The sequence below is a fragment of the Taudactylus pleione genome, unplaced genomic scaffold (assembly GCF_031769625.1).
Source record: "Taudactylus pleione unplaced genomic scaffold, aTauple2 ptg000996l, whole genome shotgun sequence".
Classification (NCBI taxonomy): Eukaryota; Metazoa; Chordata; class Amphibia; order Anura; family Myobatrachidae; genus Taudactylus; species Taudactylus pleione.
This window is the reverse complement of record NW_028285397.1, coordinates 472,633-496,612: the sequence shown is the minus strand read 5'-3', so window position 1 is coordinate 496,612 and position 23,980 is coordinate 472,633. Positions and strand designations below refer to the sequence as shown.

Sequence of the window (23,980 nt, the reverse complement as noted above, 5' to 3'; positions counted from 1 at the left end):
GACACTGCAGCCTCAATGAGTTTATAGCTCTGCATTAAACCTCAGGACAGAAAACGCAGGTAACACATGGCAGCAATTTATATGCATTACTGTACAATTACAACTCCTACGGCGCTAGCAGGATGGCGGCTCAGACATCCACACAACCGTCAATGAAGCGAACGCCATTTCAATGAAAGTTACCTAGGAATTTACTGTCCCAGGCAAGTAGCTGGCTCTGGTAGCGCCCAAAGACAGGACGGGCTGCGCCAACAATTGCACCAGTTAAATGTTTAGCAGAAAATAACCGGGAGACACCTGTAGTATAGACATCACATTATAGATATATAAGGTGACAGCGAATCTCAGCCACAAAACTACTACATGTAACAGAAATCAAACAGGACTAACACCTGAGGTGTAGTCAGTCTGCCAGGGAACAGCACACGTATTGGTTGGGGTAACTGGCAGTCACGTGCCCCGTTCACCCTACGTTGGTCCACTGGCGGCTTTAGTAATGGGGCATCGCCCCTGCCCTACTGACATTACTGCGGATGTATTTATGTCACGTTTTCCACCCTGGAGGTGATAATAGAGAATTCACATTGCGAACACGAAGCAGGAGTGACAGTGAGACAAACCCGGGGCACACTGAGAGCGTGGAACGCTGACAGACAGCGGCCAACGAGACTGACAAGCGGGTCAGGGGCAGCGCGAGGAGATGAAGGAGACAGACAGACAGACAGCGAGCAGCTTTGACAGACACAAGAGAGCGCTCTCGGGCTACGGATCGTGACCCCCAAGACGGAAACATAAGCAGCTGACGCCCAACAAGAAATGTGTTTATACACAGAGACCTTATTATCAAGGGAGATTCATTTCTCTATGTAAAGAAGTCATTTGACGCAGATGGCGCATCGGACAAAAGTCAGACTGACACCGCGTACTATGCAGGGGGTATATAATACACCATTACTGTAACGCAGCTGGATGCTAGCTCTCATATGTTACACTGGCTCTCATATGTTACACTGGCTCTCATGTGTTACACTGGCTCTCATGTGTTACACTAGCTCTCATATGTTACACTGGCTCTCATATGTTACACTGGCTCTCATATGTTACACTGGCTCTCATGTGTTACACTAGCTCTCATATGTTACACTGGCTCTCATATGTTACACTGGCTCTCATGTGTTACACTGGCTCTCATATGTTACACTGGCTCTCATGTGTTACACTGGCTCTCATGTGTTACACTGGCCCTCATGTGTTACACTGGCTCTCATGTGTTACACTGGCCCTCATGTGTTACTCTGGCTCTCATGTGTTACACTGGCTCTCATGTGTTACACTGGTTCTCATGTGTTACACTGGCTCTCATGTGTTACACTGGCTCTCATGTGTTACACTGGCTCTCATATGTTACACTGGCTCTCATGTGTTACACTGGCTCTCATATGTTACACTGGCTCTCATATGTTACACTGGCTCTCATGTGTTACACTGGTTCTCATGTGTTACACTGGCTCTCATGTGTTACACTGGCTCTCATATGTTACACTGGTTTCATGTGTTACACTGGCTCTCATGTGTTACACTGGCTCTCATATGTTACACTGGCTCTCATGTGTTACACTGGCTCTCATGTGTTCTCTCATGTGTTACACTGGCTCTCATATGTTACTCTGGCTCTCATGTGTTACACTGGCTCTCATATGTTACTCTGGCTCTCATGTGTTACTCTGGCTCTCATGTGTTACACTGGCCCTCATGTGTTACTCAGGCTCTCATGTGTTACACTGACTCTCATGTGTTACTCTGGCTCTCATGTGTTACACTGGCCCTCATGTGTTACACTGGCTCTCATGTGTTACTCTGGCTCTCATGTGTTACACTGGCCCTCATGTGTTACTCTGGCTCTCATGTGTTACTCTGGCTCTCATGTGTTACACTGGCCCTCATGTGTTACACTGACTCTCATGTGTTACACTGGCTCTCATGTGTTACACTGGCCCTCATGTGTTACACTGGCTCTCATGTGTTACACTGGCCCTCATGTGTTACTCTGGCTCTCATGTGTTACACTGGCTCTCATGTGTTACACTGGCTCTCATATGTTACACTGGCCCTCATGTGTTACTCTGGCTCTCATGTGTTACACTGGCTCTCATATGTTACTCTGGCTCTCATATGTTACACTGGCTCTCATGTGTTACACTGGCTCTCATGTGTTACACTGGTCCTCATGTGTTACACAGGCTCTCATATGTTACACTGGCTCTCATGTGTTACACTTACACTGGCTCTCATGTGTTACACTGGCCCTCATATGTTACACTGGCCCTCATGTGTTACACTGGCTCTCATGTGTTACACTGGCCCTCATGTGTTACACTGGCCCTCATGTGTTACACTGGCTCTCATATGTTACACTGGCCCTCATGTGTTACACTGGTGGCTCTCATGTGTTACACTGGCCCTCATGTGTTACACTGGCTCTCATATGTTACACTGGCCCTCATATGTTACACTGGCCCTCATATGTTACACTGGCCCTCATGTGTTACACTGGCTCTCATGTGTTACACTGGCTCTCATGTGTTACACTGGCCCTCATGTGTTACACTGGCTCTCATGTGTTACACTGGCCCTCATGTGTTACACTGGCCCTCATGTGTTACACTGGCTCTCATATGTTACACTGGCCCTCATGTGTTACACTGGCCCTCATGTGTTACACTGGCTCTCATATGTTACCCTGGCTCTCATATGTTACCCTGGCTCTCATGTGTTACACTGGCCCTCATATGTTACACTGGCCCTCATATGTTACACTGGCCCTCATGTGTTACACTGGCTCTCATATGTTACACTGGCTCTCATGTGTTACACTGGCCCTCATGTGTTACACTGGCCCTCATGTGTTACACTGGCCCTCATGTGTTACACTGGCTCTCATGTGTTACACTGGCCCTCATGTGTTACTCTGGCTCTCATGTGTTACACTGGCTCTCATGTGTTACACTGGCTCTCATATGTAACACTGGCCCTCATGTGTTACTCTGGCTCTCATGTGTTACACTGGCTCTCATATGTTACTCTGGCTCTCATATGTTACACTGGCTCTCATGTGTTACACTGGCTCTCATGTGTTACACTGGTCCTCATGTGTTACACAGGCTCTCATATGTTACACTGGCTCTCATGTGTTACACTTACACTGGCTCTCATGTGTTACACTGGCCCTCATATGTTACACTGGCCCTCATGTGTTACACTGGCTCTCATGTGTTACACTGGCCCTCATGTGTTACACTGGCCCTCATGTGTTACACTGGCTCTCATATGTTACACTGGCCCTCATGTGTTACACTGGTGGCTCTCATGTGTTACACTGGCCCTCATGTGTTACACTGGCTCTCATATGTTACACTGGCCCTCATATGTTACACTGGCCCTCATATGTTACACTGGCCCTCATGTGTTACACTGGCTCTCATGTGTTACACTGGCTCTCATGTGTTACACTGGCCCTCATGTGTTACACTGGCTCTCATATGTTACACTGGCCCTCATGTGTTACACTGGCCCTCATGTGTTACACTGGCTCTCATATGTTACACTGGCCCTCATGTGTTACACTGGCCCTCATGTGTTACACTGGCTCTCATGTGTTACACTGGCTCTCATATGTTACACTGGCTCTCATGTGTTACACTGGCCCTCATATGTTACACTGGCCCTCATGTGTTACACTGGCCCTCATGTGTTACACTGGCTCTCATGTGTTACACTGGCTCTCATGTGTTACACTGGCCCTCATGTGTTACACAGGCCCTCATGTGTTACACTGGCTCTCATGTGTTACACTGGCCCTCATGTGTTACCCTGGCCCTCATGTGTTACACTGGCTCTCATGTGTTACACTGGCTCTCATATGTTACACTGGCTCTAATGTTACACTGGCTCTCATGTGTTACACTGGCCCTCATATGTTACCCTGGCCCTCATATGTTACTCTGGCTCTCATATGTTACCCTGGCCCTCATATGTTACACTGGCTCTCATATGTTACACTGGCCCTCATGTTACACTGGCTCTCATATGTTACACTGGCTCTCATATGTTACACTGGCTCTCATGTGTTACACTGGCTCTCATATGTTACACTGGCTCTCATGTGTTACACTGGCTCTCATATGTTACACTGGCTCTCATGTGTTACACTGGCTCTCATATGTTACACTGGCTCTCATGTGTTACACTGGCTCTCATGTGTTACACTGGCTCTCATATGTTACACTGGCTCTCATATGTTACACTGGCTCTCATGTGTTACACTGGCCCTCATGTGTTACACTGGCTCTCATATGTTACACTGGCTCTCATATGTTACACTGGCTCTCATATGTTACACTGGCTCTCATGTGTTACACTGGCTCTCATGTGTTACACTGGCTCTCATATGTTACACTGGCCCTCATGTGTTACCCTGGCCCTCATGTGTTACCCTGGCCCTCATGTGTTACACTGGCTCTCATGTGTTACACTGGCTCTCATGTGTTACACTGGCCCTCATATGTTACACTGGCTCTCATATGTTACACTGGCTCTAATGTTACACTGGCTCTCATGTGTTACACTGGCCCTCATATGTTACCCTGGCCCTCATATGTTACTCTGGCTCTCATATGTTACCCTGGCCCTCATATGTTACACTGGCTCTCATATGTTACACTGGCCCTCATGTTACACTGGCTCTCATGTGTTACACAGGCCCTCATGTGTTACACTGGCTCTCATGTGTTACACTGGCCCTCATGTGTTACCCTGGCCCTCATGTGTTACACTGGCTCTCATGTGTTACACTGGCTCTCATGTGTTACACTGGCCCTCATATGTTACACTGGCCCTCATGTGTTACACTGGCTCTCATGTGTTACACTGGCCCTCATATGTTACACTGGCTCTAATGTTACACTGGCTCTCATGTGTTACACTGGCTCTCATGTGTTACACTGGCTCTCATATGTTACCCTGGCTCTCATGTGTTACACTGGTTCTCATATGTTACACTGGCCCTCATGTTACACTGGCTCTCATATGTTACACTGGCCCTCATGTTACACTGGCTCTCATATGTTACACTGGCTCTCATGTGTTACACTGGCTCTCATATGTTACCCTGGCTCTCATGTGTTACACTGGTTCTCATATGTTACACTGGCCCTCATGTTACACTGGCTCTCATATGTTACCCTGGCTCTCATGTGTTACACTGGTTCTCATATGTTACACTGGCCCTCATGTTACACTGGCTCTCATATGTTACACTGGCCCTCATATGTTACACTGGCTCTAATGTTACACTGGCTCTCATGTGTTACACTGGCTCTCATATGTTACCCTGGCTCTCATGTGTTACACTGGTTCTCATATGTTACACTGGCCCTCATGTTACACTGGCTCTCATATGTTACACTGGCCCTCATGTTACACTGGCTCTCATATGTTACACTGGCTCTCATGTGTTACACTGGCTCTCATATGTTACCCTGGCTCTCATGTGTTACACTGGTTCTCATATGTTACACTGGCCCTCATGTTACACTGGCTCTCATATGTTACCCTGGCTCTCATGTGTTACACTGGTTCTCATATGTTACACTGGCCCTCATGTTACACTGGCTCTCATATGTTACACTGGCCCTCATATGTTACACTGGCTCTAATGTTACACTGGCTCTCATGTGTTACACTGGCTCTCATATGTTACCCTGGCTCTCATGTGTTACACTGGTTCTCATATGTTACACTGGCCCTCATGTTACACTGGCTCTCATATGTTACACTGGCCCTCATGTTACACTGGCTCTCATATGTTACACTGGCTCTCATGTGTTACACTGGCTCTCATATGTTACCCTGGCTCTCATGTGTTACACTGGTTCTCATATGTTACACTGGCCCTCATGTTACACTGGCTCTCATATGTTACCCTGGCTCTCATGTGTTACACTGGTTCTCATATGTTACACTGGCCCTCATGTTACACTGGCTCTCATATGTTACCCTGGCTCTCATGTGTTACACTGGTTCTCATATGTTACACTGGCCCTCATGTTACACTGGCTCTCATATGTTACCCTGGCTCTCATGTGTTACACTGGTTCTCATATGTTACACTGGCCCTCATGTTACACTGGCTCTCATATGTTACACTGGCCCTCATATGTTACACTGGCTCTAATGTTACACTGGCTCTCATGTGTTACACTGGCTCTCATATGTTACCCTGGCTCTCATGTGTTACACTGGTTCTCATATGTTACACTGGCCCTCATGTTACACTGGCTCTCATATGTTACACTGGCCCTCATGTTACACTGGCTCTCATATGTTACACTGGCTCTCATGTGTTACACTGGCTCTCATATGTTACCCTGGCTCTCATGTGTTACACTGGTTCTCATATGTTACACTGGCCCTCATGTTACACTGGCTCTCATATGTTACCCTGGCTCTCATGTGTTACACTGGTTCTCATATGTTACACTGGCCCTCATGTTACACTGGCTCTCATATGTTACACTGGCCCTCATATGTTACACTGGCTCTAATGTTACACTGGCTCTCATGTGTTACACTGGCTCTCATATGTTACCCTGGCTCTCATGTGTTACACTGGTTCTCATATGTTACACTGGCCCTCATGTTACACTGGCTCTCATATGTTACACTGGCCCTCATGTTACACTGGCTCTCATATGTTACACTGGCTCTCATGTGTTACACTGGCTCTCATATGTTACCCTGGCTCTCATGTGTTACACTGGTTCTCATATGTTACACTGGCCCTCATGTTACACTGGCTCTCATATGTTACCCTGGCTCTCATGTGTTACACTGGTTCTCATATGTTACACTGGCCCTCATGTTACACTGGCTCTCATATGTTACCCTGGCTCTCATGTGTTACACTGGTTCTCATATGTTACACTGGCCCTCATGTTACACTGGCTCTCATATGTTACACTGGCCCTCATATGTTACACTGGCTCTAATGTTACACTGGCTCTCATGTGTTACACTGGCTCTCATATGTTACCCTGGCTCTCATGTGTTACACTGGTTCTCATATGTTACACTGGCCCTCATGTTACACTGGCTCTCATATGTTACACTGGCCCTCATGTTACACTGGCTCTCATATGTTACACTGGCTCTCATGTGTTACACTGGCTCTCATATGTTACCCTGGCTCTCATGTGTTACACTGGTTCTCATATGTTACACTGGCCCTCATGTTACACTGGCTCTCATATGTTACCCTGGCTCTCATGTGTTACACTGGTTCTCATATGTTACACTGGCCCTCATGTTACACTGGCTCTCATATGTTACACTGGCCCTCATATGTTACACTGGCTCTAATGTTACACTGGCTCTCATGTGTTACACTGGCTCTCATATGTTACCCTGGCTCTCATGTGTTACACTGGTTCTCATATGTTACACTGGCCCTCATGTTACACTGGCTCTCATATGTTACACTGGCCCTCATGTTACACTGGCTCTCATATGTTACACTGGCTCTCATGTGTTACACTGGCTCTCATATGTTACCCTGGCTCTCATGTGTTACACTGGTTCTCATATGTTACACTGGCCCTCATGTTACACTGGCTCTCATATGTTACCCTGGCTCTCATGTGTTACACTGGTTCTCATATGTTACACTGGCCCTCATGTTACACTGGCTCTCATATGTTACCCTGGCTCTCATGTGTTACACTGGTTCTCATATGTTACACTGGCTCTCATGTGTTACACTGGCTCTCATATGTTACACTGGCTCTCATATGTTACACTGGCTCTCATGTTACTATGACAAGTGGCCCGTATTCAATTTGAGGCGAAAAGCCGGAATCCGAAGAAAAGTTTTGCTGATGACGTCATTTCGCCAGGCGGAAAGTCAATGCAATGTAATAGCTGGAAAAGTTTTGCCTATGAATAGCAGGCGGAAAAAAGTGCAGAATTGGGGTTTTGGGGTGCAACGTTGCGGGAATCCCCGTGCAGCCTTCAGACAGTCCCTCAATGGTAAACTGCGTTAAAATTTTTTTCAAAAAGCACTTAAGAACACCCTAAAAAAATCACTTTGAATTTGGGGGCGAAAAAAAAAAATGTTGGGGGACAAAGTTAAAAACTAGGAACTTGACTCTGAGGGGGGTCCTCAAATAAATCCCAAGTGTTTTTTTCATTGCAGGTGCTTGCAGCAGGTGGATTTTTCACGATTTTTTTTACTTCACTTTAGCAACTTTAAAATATGCTGACCCCCCCCCCCCCCCCCTATTTACAAGTCCCCCAAATTTGCTGGGATAAGTTATTTCCTGCAAAAAAACACCTGAATACTATTCTGCACCATGTATAGAAAAACGCTATTTAGCAGCTATTGAGCCCGTTTAAAAACACCAAATACCTTCAGCGAGCCAAATCGGGGGGTTCCATAGCTAACCCCCATGTCAGAGCATCTTTTGGGGGGTGTCAGGCTGATTTCCCCAAATCTGACAGCACTTTCCGCTTGTTTAAGTTTCGCCGGGTGCCATTTTCACGTACTTTCAAATTGAATACGGGGATACGCGGGCACGCGCGCCATACTTTTCCGCCTACAAAGCACGCGATGTAGGCGAAAAGTCCAGGAGGCGGAAAAGTATCGCAGGTCCGCTCGAATTGAATACGGCTCTTACTTGGAAAATGGAATCACATTTATCTTTATTCCTTAAACCTAAATTATTTTGAACAAAACCTTTCTCCTGCTTTCTCAGTGTCCCTCTATTCGGTAACACCCGGCCTTGTTTTATCACTGTAACGTGCCGCTAAGTGTGAAGACCATATATAAATAATTGTACAGTAATGTGTATTGCTCCAAATCATAATACGTGGCCCCCTGCAACTTTCACTAAACCTTCTTTTTATTAACGAAACTTCATCCTCTGCTTTATAATCACAAGGCAGAGTTTTTGGTTAGCGATAACTCTGTCCAAGGTCGCAGGGCACAGCGGATCTGTGTCATATCCACCAGCAACAGAAATGGGCAATTCTCCCTGGTGATGTAAAGGCATGGCTACAAAGCACTGACAGAAAAAGAGGACATGGTCAAGCTGCTAAATTAAAATATATGGAGGAGGACAAACCTTTTAAGTCCTATATCACTGACTGATTGATTTACAGCTCATCAGGGGGAAAGAAAGACAGACAGACAGCAGCTCTTACAAAGACCCATTAAACGCCCCAAAACTATCTGCACGGTTACATACAAAATAAATACATAAATACAAAAAGTAAATACATACACATACAGCAACTGAAATATACAGATAAGAATGACACATTTATCATTTCTAGGCATTTCATTTGCAGATGAGAGAGATGAGGATTCCTGGCGCTAAGCTACGGTCTATGACGGGCATGTGGTGAGCTTAGGAAGAACATGGATGTCATGTGGGTGACAGAGTAATGAGGTAGGCAGGTTGCTACAAAACCTAGAGGAGATGAAAAGCAAAGAAGCACCTCCACGGTGCTCAGCCCGGCCAACAGCACCTGGCGCCCACACGAAGGATGAATGTCTGATATATGTGGGGAGAAGGGATTAGAAGTGTATTCATATAGATTTTTCATTTATAGTTTTATATATATATTGATAAATCAGAAGTCCACACAGTGAATATCATAACAGAGGGCAACTCACGGTGAATTAAGGTTGGAGACAGACGGGCTGCGACATATTGCACCTTGAGTTTGCTTTACAAAACTGCACATGCAAGAAAAAAAAGTGAGATACAAAATATATCAAAACCATAACGGACATGTGGGCGGAGGGAAGGTACCAATGTTTTACTCCTCTGGGGGGCATTCAGATTGGGTTGGGTATTTGAGTGAGCAGGGGGTAAAACGTTGATTCTCTCCCCCATCATGATAAGAAAAAAATAAATAAAGAGAACTGGAATAGAACGGAAGGTGAGTGATTGGATAAGATGGGGATCAGGGGGAAGGGGAGAGGGGGAAGGGTCACATTAATGGAGGGATAATTAGGTGAAATAAAGAGGAAGATTTGGAGGCGTCATGGAAAATTTGGTCAGGGAGTAACAGGACCACATGGGAGGAGGAAAATGGGGGTATACTGGGGGATGTATACCCTTCCCTGTCTCCTTGCCCACACCACGGCTGTATGTACTAACCCAACACCTGCCTCCCTGCCCACACCACGGCTGTATGTACTAACCCAACACCTGCCTCCCTGTCCACACCACGGCTGTATGTACTAACCCAACACCTGCCACCCTGCCAACACCATGGCTGTATGTACTAACCCAACACTTGCCTCCCTGCCCACACCACGGCTGTATGTACTAACCCAACACCTGCCTCCCTGCCCACACCACGGCTGTATGTACTAACCCAACACCTGCCTCCCTGCCCACACCACGGCTGTATGTATTAACCCAACACCTGCCTCCCTGCCCACACCACGGCTGTATGTACTAACCCAACACCTGCCACCCTGCCAACACCATGGCTGTATGTACTAACCCAACACCTGCCTCCCTGCCCACACCACGGCTGTATGTACTAACCCAACACCTGCCTCCCTGCCCACACCACGGCTGTATGTACTAACCCAACACCTGCCTCCCTGCCCACACCACGGCTGTATGTACTAACCCAACACCTGTCTCCCTGCCCACACCACGGCTGTATGTACTAACCCAACACCTGTCTCCCTGCCCACACCACGGCTGTATGTACTAACCCAATACCTGCCTCCCTGCCCACACCACAGCTGTATGTACTAACCTGACACCTGTCTCCCTGCCCACACCACAGCTGTATGTACTAACCTGACACCTGTCTCCCTGCCCACACCACAGCTGTATGTACTAACCTGACACCTGTCTCCCTGCCCACACCACAGCTGTATGTACTAACCCAATCCCTGTCTCCCTGCCCACACCACGGCTGTATGTACTAACCCAACACCTGCCTCCCTGCCCACACCACAGCTGTATGTACTAACCCAACACCTGCCTCCCTGCCCACACCACAGCTGTATGTACTAACCCAACACCTGTCTCCCTGCCCACACCACGGCTGTATGTACTAACCCAACACCTGCCTCCCTGCCCACACCACAGCTGTATGTACTAACCCAACACCTGCCTCCCTGCCCACACCACAGCTGTATGTACTAACCCAACACCTGTCTCCCTGCCCACACCACGGCTGTATGTACTAACCCAACACCTGCCTCCCTGCCCACACCACAGCTGTATGTACTAACCCGACACCTGCCTCCCTGCCCACACCACAGCTGTATGTACTAACCCAACACCTGTCTCCCTGCCCACACCACAGCTGTATGTACTAACCCAACACCTGTCTCCCTGCCCACACCACGGCTGTATGTACTAACCCAACACCTGCCTCCCTGCCCACACCACAGCTGTATGTACTAACCCGACACCTGCCTCCCTGCCCACACCACGGCTGTATGTACTAACCCAACACCTGCCTCCCTGCCCACACCACGGCTGTATGTACTAACCCAACACCTGCCTCCCTGCCCACACCACAGCTGTATGTACTAACCCGACACCTGCCTCCCTGCCCACACCACGGCTGTATGTACTAACCCAACACCTGCCTCCCTGCCCACACCACGGCTGTATGTACTAACCCAACACCTGCCTCCCTGCCCACACCACAGCTGTATGTACTAACCCAACACCTGTCTCCCTGCCCACACCATGGCTGTATGTACTAACCTGACACCTGTCTCCCTGCTCACACCACGGCTGTATGTACTAACCTGACACCTGTCTCCCTGCTCACACCACGGCTGTATGTACTAACCCGACACCTGTCTCCCTGCCCACACCACAGCTGTATGTACTAACCCGACACCTGCATCCCTGCACACACCACGGCTGTATGTACTAACCCAACACCTGTCTCCCTGCCCACACCATGGCTGTATGTACTAACCCAACACCTGTCTCCCTGCACACACCACGGCTGTATGTACTATCCCAACACCTGCCTCCCTGCCCACACCACAGCTGTATGTACTAACCCAACACCTGTCTCCCTGCACACACCACGGCTGTATGTACTAACCCAACACCTGCCTCCCTGCCCACACCACAGCTGTATGTACTAACCCAACACCTGTCTCCCTGCCCACACCATGGCTGTATGTACTAACCCAACACCTGTCTCCCTGCACACACCACAGCTGTATGTACTAACCCAACACCTGTCTCCCTGCCCACACCATAGCTGTATGTACTAACCCAACACCTGTCTCCCTGCACACACCACAGCTGTATGTACTAACCCAACACCTGTCTCCCTGCACACACCACAGCTGTATGTACTAACCCAACACCTGTCTCCCTGCCCACACCATGGCTGTATGTACTAACCTGACACCTGTCTCCCTGCCCACACCACGGCTGTATGTACTAACCCAACACCTGCCTCCTTGCCCACACCACAGCTGTATGTACTAACCCAACACCTGTCTCCCTGCCCACACCACAGCTGTATGTACTAACCTGACACCTGTCTCCCTGCCCACACCACGGCTGTATGTACTAACCCAACACCTGCCTCCCTGCCCACACCACAGCTGTATGTACTAACCCAACACCTGCCTCCCTGCCCACACCACAGCTGTATGTACTAACCCAACACCTGTCTCCCTGCCCACACCACGGCTGTATGTACTAACCCAACACCTGCCTCCCTGCCCACACCACAGCTGTATGTACTAACCCAACACCTTCCTCCCTGCCCACACCACAGCTGTATGTACTAACCCAACACCTGTCTCCCTGCCCACACCACGGCTGTATGTACTAACCCAACACCTGCCTCCCTGCCCACACCACAGCTGTATGTACTAACCCGACACCTGCCTCCCTGCCCACACCACAGCTGTATGTACTAACCCAACACCTGTCTCCCTGCCCACACCACAGCTGTATGTACTAACCCAACACCTGCCTCCCTGCCCACACCACAGCTGTATGTACTAACCCAACACCTGTCTCCCTGCCCACACCACGGCTGTATGTACTAACCCAACACCTGCCTCCCTGCCCACACCACAGCTGTATGTACTAACCCGACACCTGCCTCCCTGCCCACACCACGGCTGTATGTACTAACCCGACACCTGCCTCCCTGCCCACACCACGGCTGTATGTACTAACCCAACACCTGCCTCCCTGCCCACACCACAGCTGTATGTACTAACCCAACACCTGTCTCCCTGCCCACACCATGGCTGTATGTACTAACCTGACACCTGTCTCCCTGCCCACACCACAGCTGTATGTACTAACCCAACCCAACACCTGTCTCCCTGCCCACACCACAGCTGTATGTACTAACCTGACACCTGCCTCCCTGCCCACACCACAGCTGTATGTACTAACCCAACACCAGTCTCCCTGCCCACACCATGGCTGTATGTACTAACCCGACACCTGTCTCCCTGCCCACACCACAGCTGTATGTACTAACCCAACACCTGCCTCCCTGCACACACCACAGCTGTATGTACTAACCTGACACCTGTCTCCCTGCCCACACCACAGCTGTATGTACTAACCCAACACCTGCCTCCCTGCCCACACCACAGCTGTATGTACTAACCCAACACCTGTCTCCCTGCACACACCACGGCTGTATGTATTAACCCAACACCTGTCTCCCTGCCCACACCACAGCTGTATGTACTAACCCAACACCTGTCTCCCTGCACACACCACAGCTGTATGTATTAACCTGACACCTGTCTCCCTGCCCACACCACAGCTGTATGTACTAACCCAACACCTGCCTCCCTGCCCACACCACAGCTGTATGTACTAACCCAACACCTGTCTCCCTGCCCACACCATGGCTGTATGTACTAACCTGACACCTGCCTCCTTGCCCACACCACAGCTGTATGTACTAACCCAACACCTGTCTCCCTGCCCACACCACAGCTGTATGTACTAACCTGACACCTGTCTCCCTGCCCACACCATGGCTGTATGTACTAACCTGACACCTGTCTCCCTGCCCACACCATGGCTGTCTGTACTAACCTGACACCTGTCTCCCTGCCCACACCACGGCTGTATGTACTAACCCAACACCTGTCTCCCTGCCCACACCACAGCTGTATGTACTAACCTGACACCTGTCTCCCTGCCCACACCACAGCTGTATGTACTAACCCAACACCTGCCTCCCTGCTCACACCACGGCTGTATGTACTAACCTGACACCTGTCTCCCTGCTCACACCACGGCTGTATGTACTAACCCGACACCTGTCTCCCTGCCCACACCACAGCTGTATGTACTAACCCGACACCTGCATCCCTGCACACACCACGGCTGTATGTACTAACCCAACACCTGTCTCCCTGCCCACACCATGGCTGTATGTACTAACCCAACACCTGTCTCCCTGCACACACCACGGCTGTATGTACTATCCCAACACCTGCCTCCCTGCCCACACCACAGCTGTATGTACTAACCCAACACCTGTCTCCCTGCACACACCACGGCTGTATGTACTAACCCAACACCTGCCTCCCTGCCCACACCACAGCTGTATGTACTAACCCAACACCTGTCTCCCTGCCCACACCATGGCTGTATGTACTAACCCAACACCTGTCTCCCTGCACAAACCACAGCTGTATGTACTAACCCAACACCTGTCTCCCTGCCCACACCATAGCTGTATGTACTAACCCAACACCTGTCTCCCTGCACACACCACAGCTGTATGTACTAACCCAACACCTGTCTCCCTGCACACACCACAGCTGTATGTACTAACCCAACACCTGTCTCCCTGCCCACACCATGGCTGTATGTACTAACCTGACACCTGTCTCCCTGCCCACACCACGGCTGTATGTACTAACCCAACACCTGCCTCCTTGCCCACACCACAGCTGTATGTACTAACCCAACACCTGTCTCCCTGCCCACACCACAGCTGTATGTACTAACCTGACACCTGTCTCCCTGCCCACACCACGGCTGTATGTACTAACCCAACACCTGCCTCCCTGCCCACACCACAGCTGTATGTACTAACCCAACACCTGCCTCCCTGCCCACACCACAGCTGTATGTACTAACCCAACACCTGTCTCCCTGCCCACACCACGGCTGTATGTACTAACCCAACACCTGCCTCCCTGCCCACACCACAGCTGTATGTACTAACCCGACACCTGCCTCCCTGCCCACACCACGGCTGTATGTACTAACCCAACACCTGCCTCCCTGCCCACACCACGGCTGTATGTACTAACCCAACACCTGCCTCCCTGCCCACACCACAGCTGTATGTACTAACCCAACACCTGTCTCCCTGCCCACACCATGGCTGTATGTACTAACCTGACACCTGTCTCCCTGCCCACACCACAGCTGTATGTACTAACCCAACCCAACACCTGTCTCCCTGCCCACACCACAGCTGTATGTACTAACCTGACACCTGCCTCCCTGCCCACACCACAGCTGTATGTACTAACCCAACACCAGTCTCCCTGCCCACACCATGGCTGTATGTACTAACCCGACACCTGTCTCCCTGCCCACACCACAGCTGTATGTACTAACCCAACACCTGCCTCCCTGCACACACCACAGCTGTATGTACTAACCTGACACCTGTCTCCCTGCCCACTCCACAGCTGTATGTACTAACCCAACACCTGCCTCCCTGCCCACACCACAGCTGTATGTACTAACCCAACACCTGTCTCCCTGCCCACACCATGGCTGTATGTACTAACCTGACACCTGCCTCCTTGCCCACACCACAGCTGTATGTACTAACCCAACACCTGTCTCCCTGCCCACACCACAGCTGTATGTACTAACCTGACACCTGTCTCCCTGCCCACACCATGGCTGTATGTACTAACCTGACACCTGTCTCCCTGCCCACACCATGGCTGTCTGTACTAACCTGACACCTGTCTCCCTGCCCACACCACGGCTGTATGTACTAACCCAACACCTGTCTCCCTGCCCACACCACAGCTGTATGTACTAACCTGACACCTGTCTCCCTGCCCACACCACAGCTGTATGTACTAACCCAACACCTGCCTCCCTGCTCACACCACGGCTGTATGTACTAACCCGACACCTGTCTCCCTGCCCACACCACGGCTGTATGTACTAACCCAACACCTGTCTCCCTGCACACACCACAGCTGTATGTACTAACCTGACACCTGTCTCCCTGCCCACACCACAGCTGTATGTACTAACCCAACACCTGTCTCCCTGCCCACACCACAGCTGTATGTACTAACCCAACACCTGTCTCCCTGCACACACCACGGCTGTATGTACTAACCTGACACCTGTCTCTCTGCCCACACCATGGCTGTATGTACTAACCTGACACCTGTCTCCCTGCCCACACCACAGCTGTATGTACTAACCCAACACCTGCCTCCCTGCCCACACCACAGCTGTATGTACTAACCCAACACCTGTCTCCCTGCCCACACCACGGCTGTATGTACTAACCCAACACCTGTCTCCCTGCCCACACCACAGCTGTATGTACTATCCCAGCACCTGTCTCCCTGCCCACACCACAGCTGTATGTACAGTACTAACCCGACACCTGTCTCCCTGCCCACACCACAGCTGTATGTACTAACCTGACACCTGCCTCCCTGCCCACACCACAGCTGTATGTACAAACCTGACACCTGCCTCCCTGCCCACACCACAGCTGTATGTACAAACCTGACACCTGCCTCCCCGCACACACCACAGCTGTATGTACTAACCTGACACCTGTCTCCCTGCCCACACCACAGCTGTATGTACTAACCTGACACCTGTCTCCCTGCCCACACCACAGCTGTATGTACTAACCTGACACCTATCTCTGTAAATACAGTATGTAACAAATCGCATGTGTTTGTTTGGAAGTAAAGTATGATAGGAAAGAAGAACATACAAGGATAAGTACAAAAATGTAAAACAGAGGCCATCTCATAGAAAATGTCAGCTCTATTCAGTGGCAATTTCAGACTCATTATCTGAAGTTTAATATCAAACATTTTTCCTAATGGTTATTAAAGTCCTTCCCAGTAAATGTGTGAAATGAGGTATAATTAATGTGGCTACGTCCAGCGGTCATTGCAGGCTGCCCTTACACACGGAACAGTCTTTGCGAGCCTCACTAGGCCCTAATTTGTTACCTGACACTTGTTAAGTCCTTTGGCAATGAATAAACATTCTCTTTATCAATGTGACAGTCACAAATCTTGTTTGCTTGCCCAGAGTTTGGTCAGGGAGTCACCACCATGCGGACTCAAAAGTTGCGTCTTAGCCAAATGAATTATAATTCCCCACAGAAGAGAATATTATGTCCGACTCTCTGTGGGGCTAATTATTTATTGGTTGATGACATGACACTAATAAGAAATGTTAGTAAATAATCAGCATACCTAGAGCAGAGGACAGTTTGTACCAGGCTGGGTCGGGCACAGGGCTCCTAAACATCGTCATCACATGTATCCTAAACAACAGGGCATAGACCACCTAACTGCTGGAACTCTCTCCAGACCCCCTTTAATAATCTCCTCGTTAGTAGTCATTGAACCCAGCACTATTATGTGAGCCATATTTCAGCACCGAGCCACCGATGATCGGTTATCCATTGGCGGATCGGGGAACGATGCATGTTAACAATCTCCGACTCGCCGATTCCGACCATTTTTTGGTTGGGATCGGTGAATCGAAGGTTTCCAACATGTTTCATTTCCCTGATTCCCTGACCCCGCAATCAGCAAAAGGGGGAATTAGCGAGATAGGGGCTAGAGGTATGGGCCCCTTCACGTACTATTGTATTGGGGATGATTCTAAGTTGAAATACTACGGTTCTCTCTCGGATTTCGGCAAGCTGCGCACCCACCAAAGTACAAAATCGGTGACTGCTCACGCTACAAGGTACGGAATTGGGGACTGCGCGTGCGCCAAATGAGACTTAAGCACACGGATGATCACTGTTGCATTGATCCGTCCTTCGAAATGGGCGTTTCTGGGCAGTAATTGGGAGGCGACTATTTGTTCGCAAGGAACTGATCGAACTGATCCATATTATGGGGTTGTCATGGGCATGTAGGCTCACGAACGCGCTCATTTTCGCAGCGTGCGGACGGAGGTGGGACGCCTGTTTCAGCTAGATCTTTTGCACCCAGCCAGTAGCGGCTCCAGGCACGGGCAAGCCGGTCCGTCGCCCGGAGCGCTACTGTTTCCGGAGGGCGCAGGAAACGCCCACCTCCCTCCCAGTGCTATGGGATATATTTAAGCTCAGGGGGGAGGGAGCGGAGGAGGGAAGGGGCGGCAACACCGGACGGCGCTGGGCGCAGCACAGCCTAGCGCCGGCCCTGCACCCAGCGCGGGGCTGGGGCAAGTCCCGACCTAACAATGGCAGCTGTGCACATAAGGACAGTGGGTGGGACAGGCTTTCACATGCAGACGAACAGCTTTTTAATATACAAAGGCGGATTCTCGCTTAATGTAGCAGGCAGGCTGCCGCGGTTAGACGGAAAAGCTGCCGCTATGAATCGGATTCTGAATAAGCTCCTTAAATCTCCTCTGTAATATCCCATAACCTTTAATTTTCGACTATCGGGCTAGAGCTAGACGTTGAATAGAAAGCTCTTTGGGCAGCAGAAGTTTCATAGCCCCGCAGATGTTAATGACAGGGTGATGGCGCAATGCAGCGCTGAGTGAATAGCGGAATATAGTCCTGTATCTCCGGCAGTAACAGAGGCTACAATCTGAGCAGTGTATCCATCACCAGAGCAGCCCACGTTCATCTGCTCGGCAGTAACTGCCCATCTGACTGGCACATCTGTGTACGTGCCGGAGGGGGCTGTAACAGACTGGCACTGAGTGCGCAGCCAGGCTCCTGTGTGGGTATCGCCGTACACAAGTGGTGTCTAGCGTTTGCTGAGACGTCTGCGAATTTGGTTGGTGAGAAACAAACAGAAACTTGTGACGTTGTGGCCCCTGTACGGTAGGAGGTGGCACATGGGCGATGCTTATTAGCGAGGGGGCAGATCCTTAGCCAAGGCCAAGTCAGTGGAAGCGTGATTATAGCACTCAGATTGCTGGACATTAGACAGTATAGCAGGAAACACAAATATGTATAATTGTGTTAGTGTATGATCAGGTTTGGGAAGGACATAGGGAAGGACATAGGGATCTGTTTTTGAAGCCAGTTTTGTTTAGGATGTCACTTTTGTCCCGGGAGGGGGGAGGTCTTTGGGGGGGGAGCTGTGATACAGAGACTGAGGGGTATATATACTAAAGTGCGGGTTTTTAGAAGTGGAGATGTTGCCCATAGCAACCACCCAGATTCTAACTATTATCTTCTAGATAGAAGGTGCTAGATAAATGATAAGTAGAATCTGGTTGGTTGCTATGGGCAACATCTCCACTTCTATAAACCCGCACTTTAGTAAATATACCCCTGAGTGTTAGTTAGGCAATATATAGGTTTAGGCCTATGGCCCCAGAGGGTATTAGGGGACTGGATTACTTTATCCTATTTTCATGTGTGGGGTTTTATTTTTTCCAAAATAGAGGGTGAAAGTGCCTCAAATCAGTACCTAGGGGTACATTTACTAAGATGGGAGTTCTATTTAAGAAGTGATGTTGCCCATAGCAACCAATCCGATTCTATTTCTCATTTATCTAGCACCTTCTAGAAGATAATACCTGGAATCTGATTGGATGCTATGGGCAACATCACTTCTTAATAGAAGTCCCATCTTAGTAAATGTACCCCCTTGTCTTAGTCAGGCTCTACGTGGACTCTACAGATACCTGACTGCAGCTACTGAGCTATTTAACTAAATGAGGGGCATGAAAATGTCACAACTCACGGACTGCAGGTATTTCTGGGCACTGGAGCAGTACAGGTGGGGTGTACTGAGTGAAGCATTGGAGCAGTACAGGTGGGGTGTACTGAGTGAAGCATTGGAGCAGTACAGGTGGGGTGTACTGACTGAAGCACTGGAGCAGTACAGGTGGGGTGTACTGAGTGAAGCATTGGAGCAGTACAGGTGGGGTGTACTGACTGAAGCGCCGGGTTGCATGGCTGCAGCTCCAGTCTAATGGCTCACTGGGCACATGCCTCCTGTCCAATTAGGTGGCTTACTGGGTCCATGCCTCCTCAGCAGTCAGGTGACACAGTGAGGTCATGCCTTCTGTCCAAACACCTGACACAGTGAGTACATGCCTCCTCCTCTACAATCAGGTGACACAGTGAGTACATGCCTCCTCCTGTCCAATCAGGTGACACAGTAAGTACATGCCTCCTCCTGTCTAATCAGGTGACACAGTGAGTACATGCCTCCTCCTGTCCAATCAGGTGACACAGTGAGTACATGCCTCCTCCTGTCCAATCAGGTGACACAGTGAGTACATGCCTCCTCCTGTCCAATCAGGTGACACAGTGAGTACCTGCCTCCTCCTGTCCAGTCAGGTGACACAGTGAGTACATGCCTCCTCCTGTCCAATCAGGTGACACAGTGAGTACATGCCTCCTGTCTATTGGTGGGAAACATTCTGCCTAGCACAGGTTCTCTCTTCATCACCAGTCACATTGTCCTATCCTAGGACTGGAATAAACAGTCCCTGGGGGTCCCAGACAACCCCTGTGAGGTGCTATATTGAGGTTTGGCTAGCTAGTAAAGAGAAGGGGTTTTGGATTGATTAAAAACTGTTTGAAACCAAGTGTCTGAGGACAATGTTAGAGCCTATCGTAAAGCGCTACGGAATAATCTGACGCTACACTAATAAAGGGTAATACATTCTGCCCGTCATGTAACAGATGAGCCCCCTCTTGGGAATGTGTACTAAAGATAAGGGGCGAAGATTGTTATATTTCAGGTAGAACTTTCCGTAATCATGAAACATTTTGAGAGTCAGTGAATGACCTCTGACCTGCGGTCTTCTGAACGCAAAGCGCGGTGTCAGCGCTGGATGATGGATATTTTATACTCTCCCTGTTTAGCACATTATAAGTGTCTCCAACGCTCCATGTATCGGGGATTCCACCTACAACAAATTAGCGATTATGCTCTAAAACGCTTGTGGTAAACTCATAGCTTTTAAATGACGCATCACTTAGTTTGTTTTCTTTTTAGCAGAAATTCAGAACCTGAAATATTTATAATATTTTTCTTGCTCCAGACGAATATATGGCGTCCAGCGCAACCGTATCTGACCACATTGCATATCTCGGCGGCCGACTACAAGAAACTTAAGAGGTCTTAATGAAAGCTGCCAGACCCGGATGACACAGCGCTGCTTTCCGCCATGTCTATCTGCTACCTATGTCCCGTTTGCACACTGAATGGCCGCTGTCCTGTGTAATGACTGCCACCCTTCATACCCATCAAAGCAGCTATTTGTGTAATAGACAGTTGTGTACAGTCTAGCATGGGCCATACACAGGGGGTTCATGGCTGACCTAAATTACCCTGAGTATACAGTATGTTCTTCATTAGGGGAAGCGCAGCATTTTATCTGTATAATAATAAATATATACAGTATATAGCCGTAGGGAGAGTTGGCCCCCGGTACTAGGGGGTGTGACCAAGCGTGTGGGACCATTGGGGGTACGTGCCTCAACACCCACTGAAGGGGGCGTGTCACATCATATTGGAGGCGTGGTCATATATTAGTATGCACTGAGGGGGGCGTGGTCACATCATATTGGAGGCGTGGTCAGATATTAGTATGCACTGAGGGGGACGTGGTTACATCATATTGGAGGCGTGGTCATATATTAGTATGCACTGAGGGGGACGTGGTTACATCATATTGGAGGCGTGGTCATATATTAGTATGCACTGAGGGGGCGTGGTCACATCATATTGGAGGCGTGGTCATATATTAGTATGCACTGAGGGGGGACGTGGTTACATCATATTGGAGGCGTGGTCATATATTAGTATGCACTGAGGGGGGCGTGGTCACATCATATTGGAGGCGTGGTCATATATTAGTATGAACTGAGGGGGACGTGGTTACATCATATTGGAGGCGTGGTCATATATTAGTATGCACTGAGGGGGCATGGTCACATCATATTGGAGGCGTGGTCATATATTAGTATGCACTGAGGGGGGCGTGGTCACATCATATTGGAGGCGTGGTCATATATTAGTATGCACTGGGGGGGGGCACTGGCTGCAGGCTATGACATGGGGTTAGAAATATAGAGTGTCATCTCTTACGCTGTTATTGAAAGATTTGCCGCCGACATGGGACTGACTTCCGCCACCTCCTTCGCTTTCTGCAGTGCCAGCTTCTGATTGGTTGCCTCCTCCATCTCCTCCTCATCCTGCAGAAGACATTAATGTAATGATACGCCAAGATGGCCACAATAACTCATGAAAGGACAACTGGCTTTTGTCAACCTCAAACAAATGGTTCAGGGGATATACGCTAGGCCGATGTTTTGGCAAATGGAGCTATTTTCTGCCACTGCGCATGCGTGTTGGTTCTTACCGTAGTCTCACGCTGCACGTCTTTAGTGTAAATGACAGTCAGGGAGCGTTTAGGGGAGACAACGGGAGTGTCACCTGAGCATAAATACGCCAGTTCTTACCTGCGTGCGACGACGCATACGTGAGTAAATATCGGTCTTAGTGACGCACATCGGCGGCCATCTTGCCCTTGTGGAAGGTCTGACCAGCCGCAGACTTGGGAGCTCCTATGACGCAGAGAGCTCTCAGGCTAACTATGCACTCGCAGTGGCTAATTTATGCACGCCCATGTAACGCCGTTTAAACGGGCATTTTTCAGGCCACACTCCTGTCACCACCCCCAAACGCTGACTACCTGTCAATTACTGTGCGATGTATTCCGATGTGCGTCCGTAATCGCAATGCGAATGCAGCGCACGCAGTGAAGCCTATACACATGCGCAATTGTAAAACAATCGCTTTATTTGCGTATGTAATCGCCATTGCGTGCATCTCTGTATCAGGCGCTGAGTGCGTAACAGGATACAGGAGCGAGAACGTTATGCTACAATGGGACCTTTATGGACTAACAAGGACCACAAGCGACTGTGCTGATAACATATATATTCAGTAGCCAATCACATACCTTGGTCAGTTCCTGCGCATTCGCCAGATTGTCAACAGCAATGGCTAAGAATACATTTAGCAGCGTATCTTAGTCAGTTGCGGCTAAGGATGGAACGTCATCTATAAATGCGCGTCCAGCGCTGTCATCTCCTGACAGTAACCCCCAATAAAACGCTAATGTGTGGCTGTGACTCCCCAGCGTCATATTCCTTGTTATTATATAACTGGATCTAGTTTATACACAGGGCCCAAAACCAGAGGAGCGTACACCCGGCCTTTAGCTACATTTTAGGAGACAAGACGACTGTAGGGTGTTAGGGGCAGGGGTGCAGGTGAGGGGGAGGGGTGGCTGTTGGGGCTGACTTTGGGGTTTGGCAGTGGTTTATTATAGTGGGGGAAGATTGGGCAAACAACCAGGGTCTACTGGGGTAAAGTGACTGCCTAGATCAACAGCATAATCTATTTCAGGGGTAGGCACTCCCGCTGCTGTGGAACTACACACTCCAGCATGCCCTGCCACAGTTTTGCTGTTACAGCATGCCAAAACTGTGACAAGGCATGCTGGGAGGTGTAGTTCCACAAAATATGTATGTATGAAGTATGCATGTATGAAGTATGCATGTATAAAGTATGAATGTATAAAGGATGTATGGATGAAGTATGTATAAAGTTTGTATGTATGAAATATGTGTGTATGAAGTATATGTGTATGAAGTATGTATATATGTATGATATATGTATACAGTATATATGTATAAAGTTTGTATG

General features: G+C 49.2%; 1 protein-coding gene across 1 annotated transcript in view; it reads right to left on the bottom strand.

Moving 5' to 3' along the window:
- CACNA1B (calcium voltage-gated channel subunit alpha1 B) overlaps positions 1-23,980 on the bottom strand; it is a 364,867-nt gene that overhangs the window by 104,852 nt on the left and 236,035 nt on the right. Inside the window, exons 18-20 of the mRNA XM_088460941.1 lie at positions 23,232-23,299; positions 22,355-22,461; positions 9,731-9,793 (exon numbers count right to left, since the gene is read on the bottom strand). Of these exons, the coding sequence (XP_088317067.1) occupies positions 9,731-9,793; positions 22,355-22,461; positions 23,232-23,299 (238 nt within the window). The remainder of the gene's footprint in view (positions 1-9,730; positions 9,794-22,354; positions 22,462-23,231; positions 23,300-23,980) is intronic.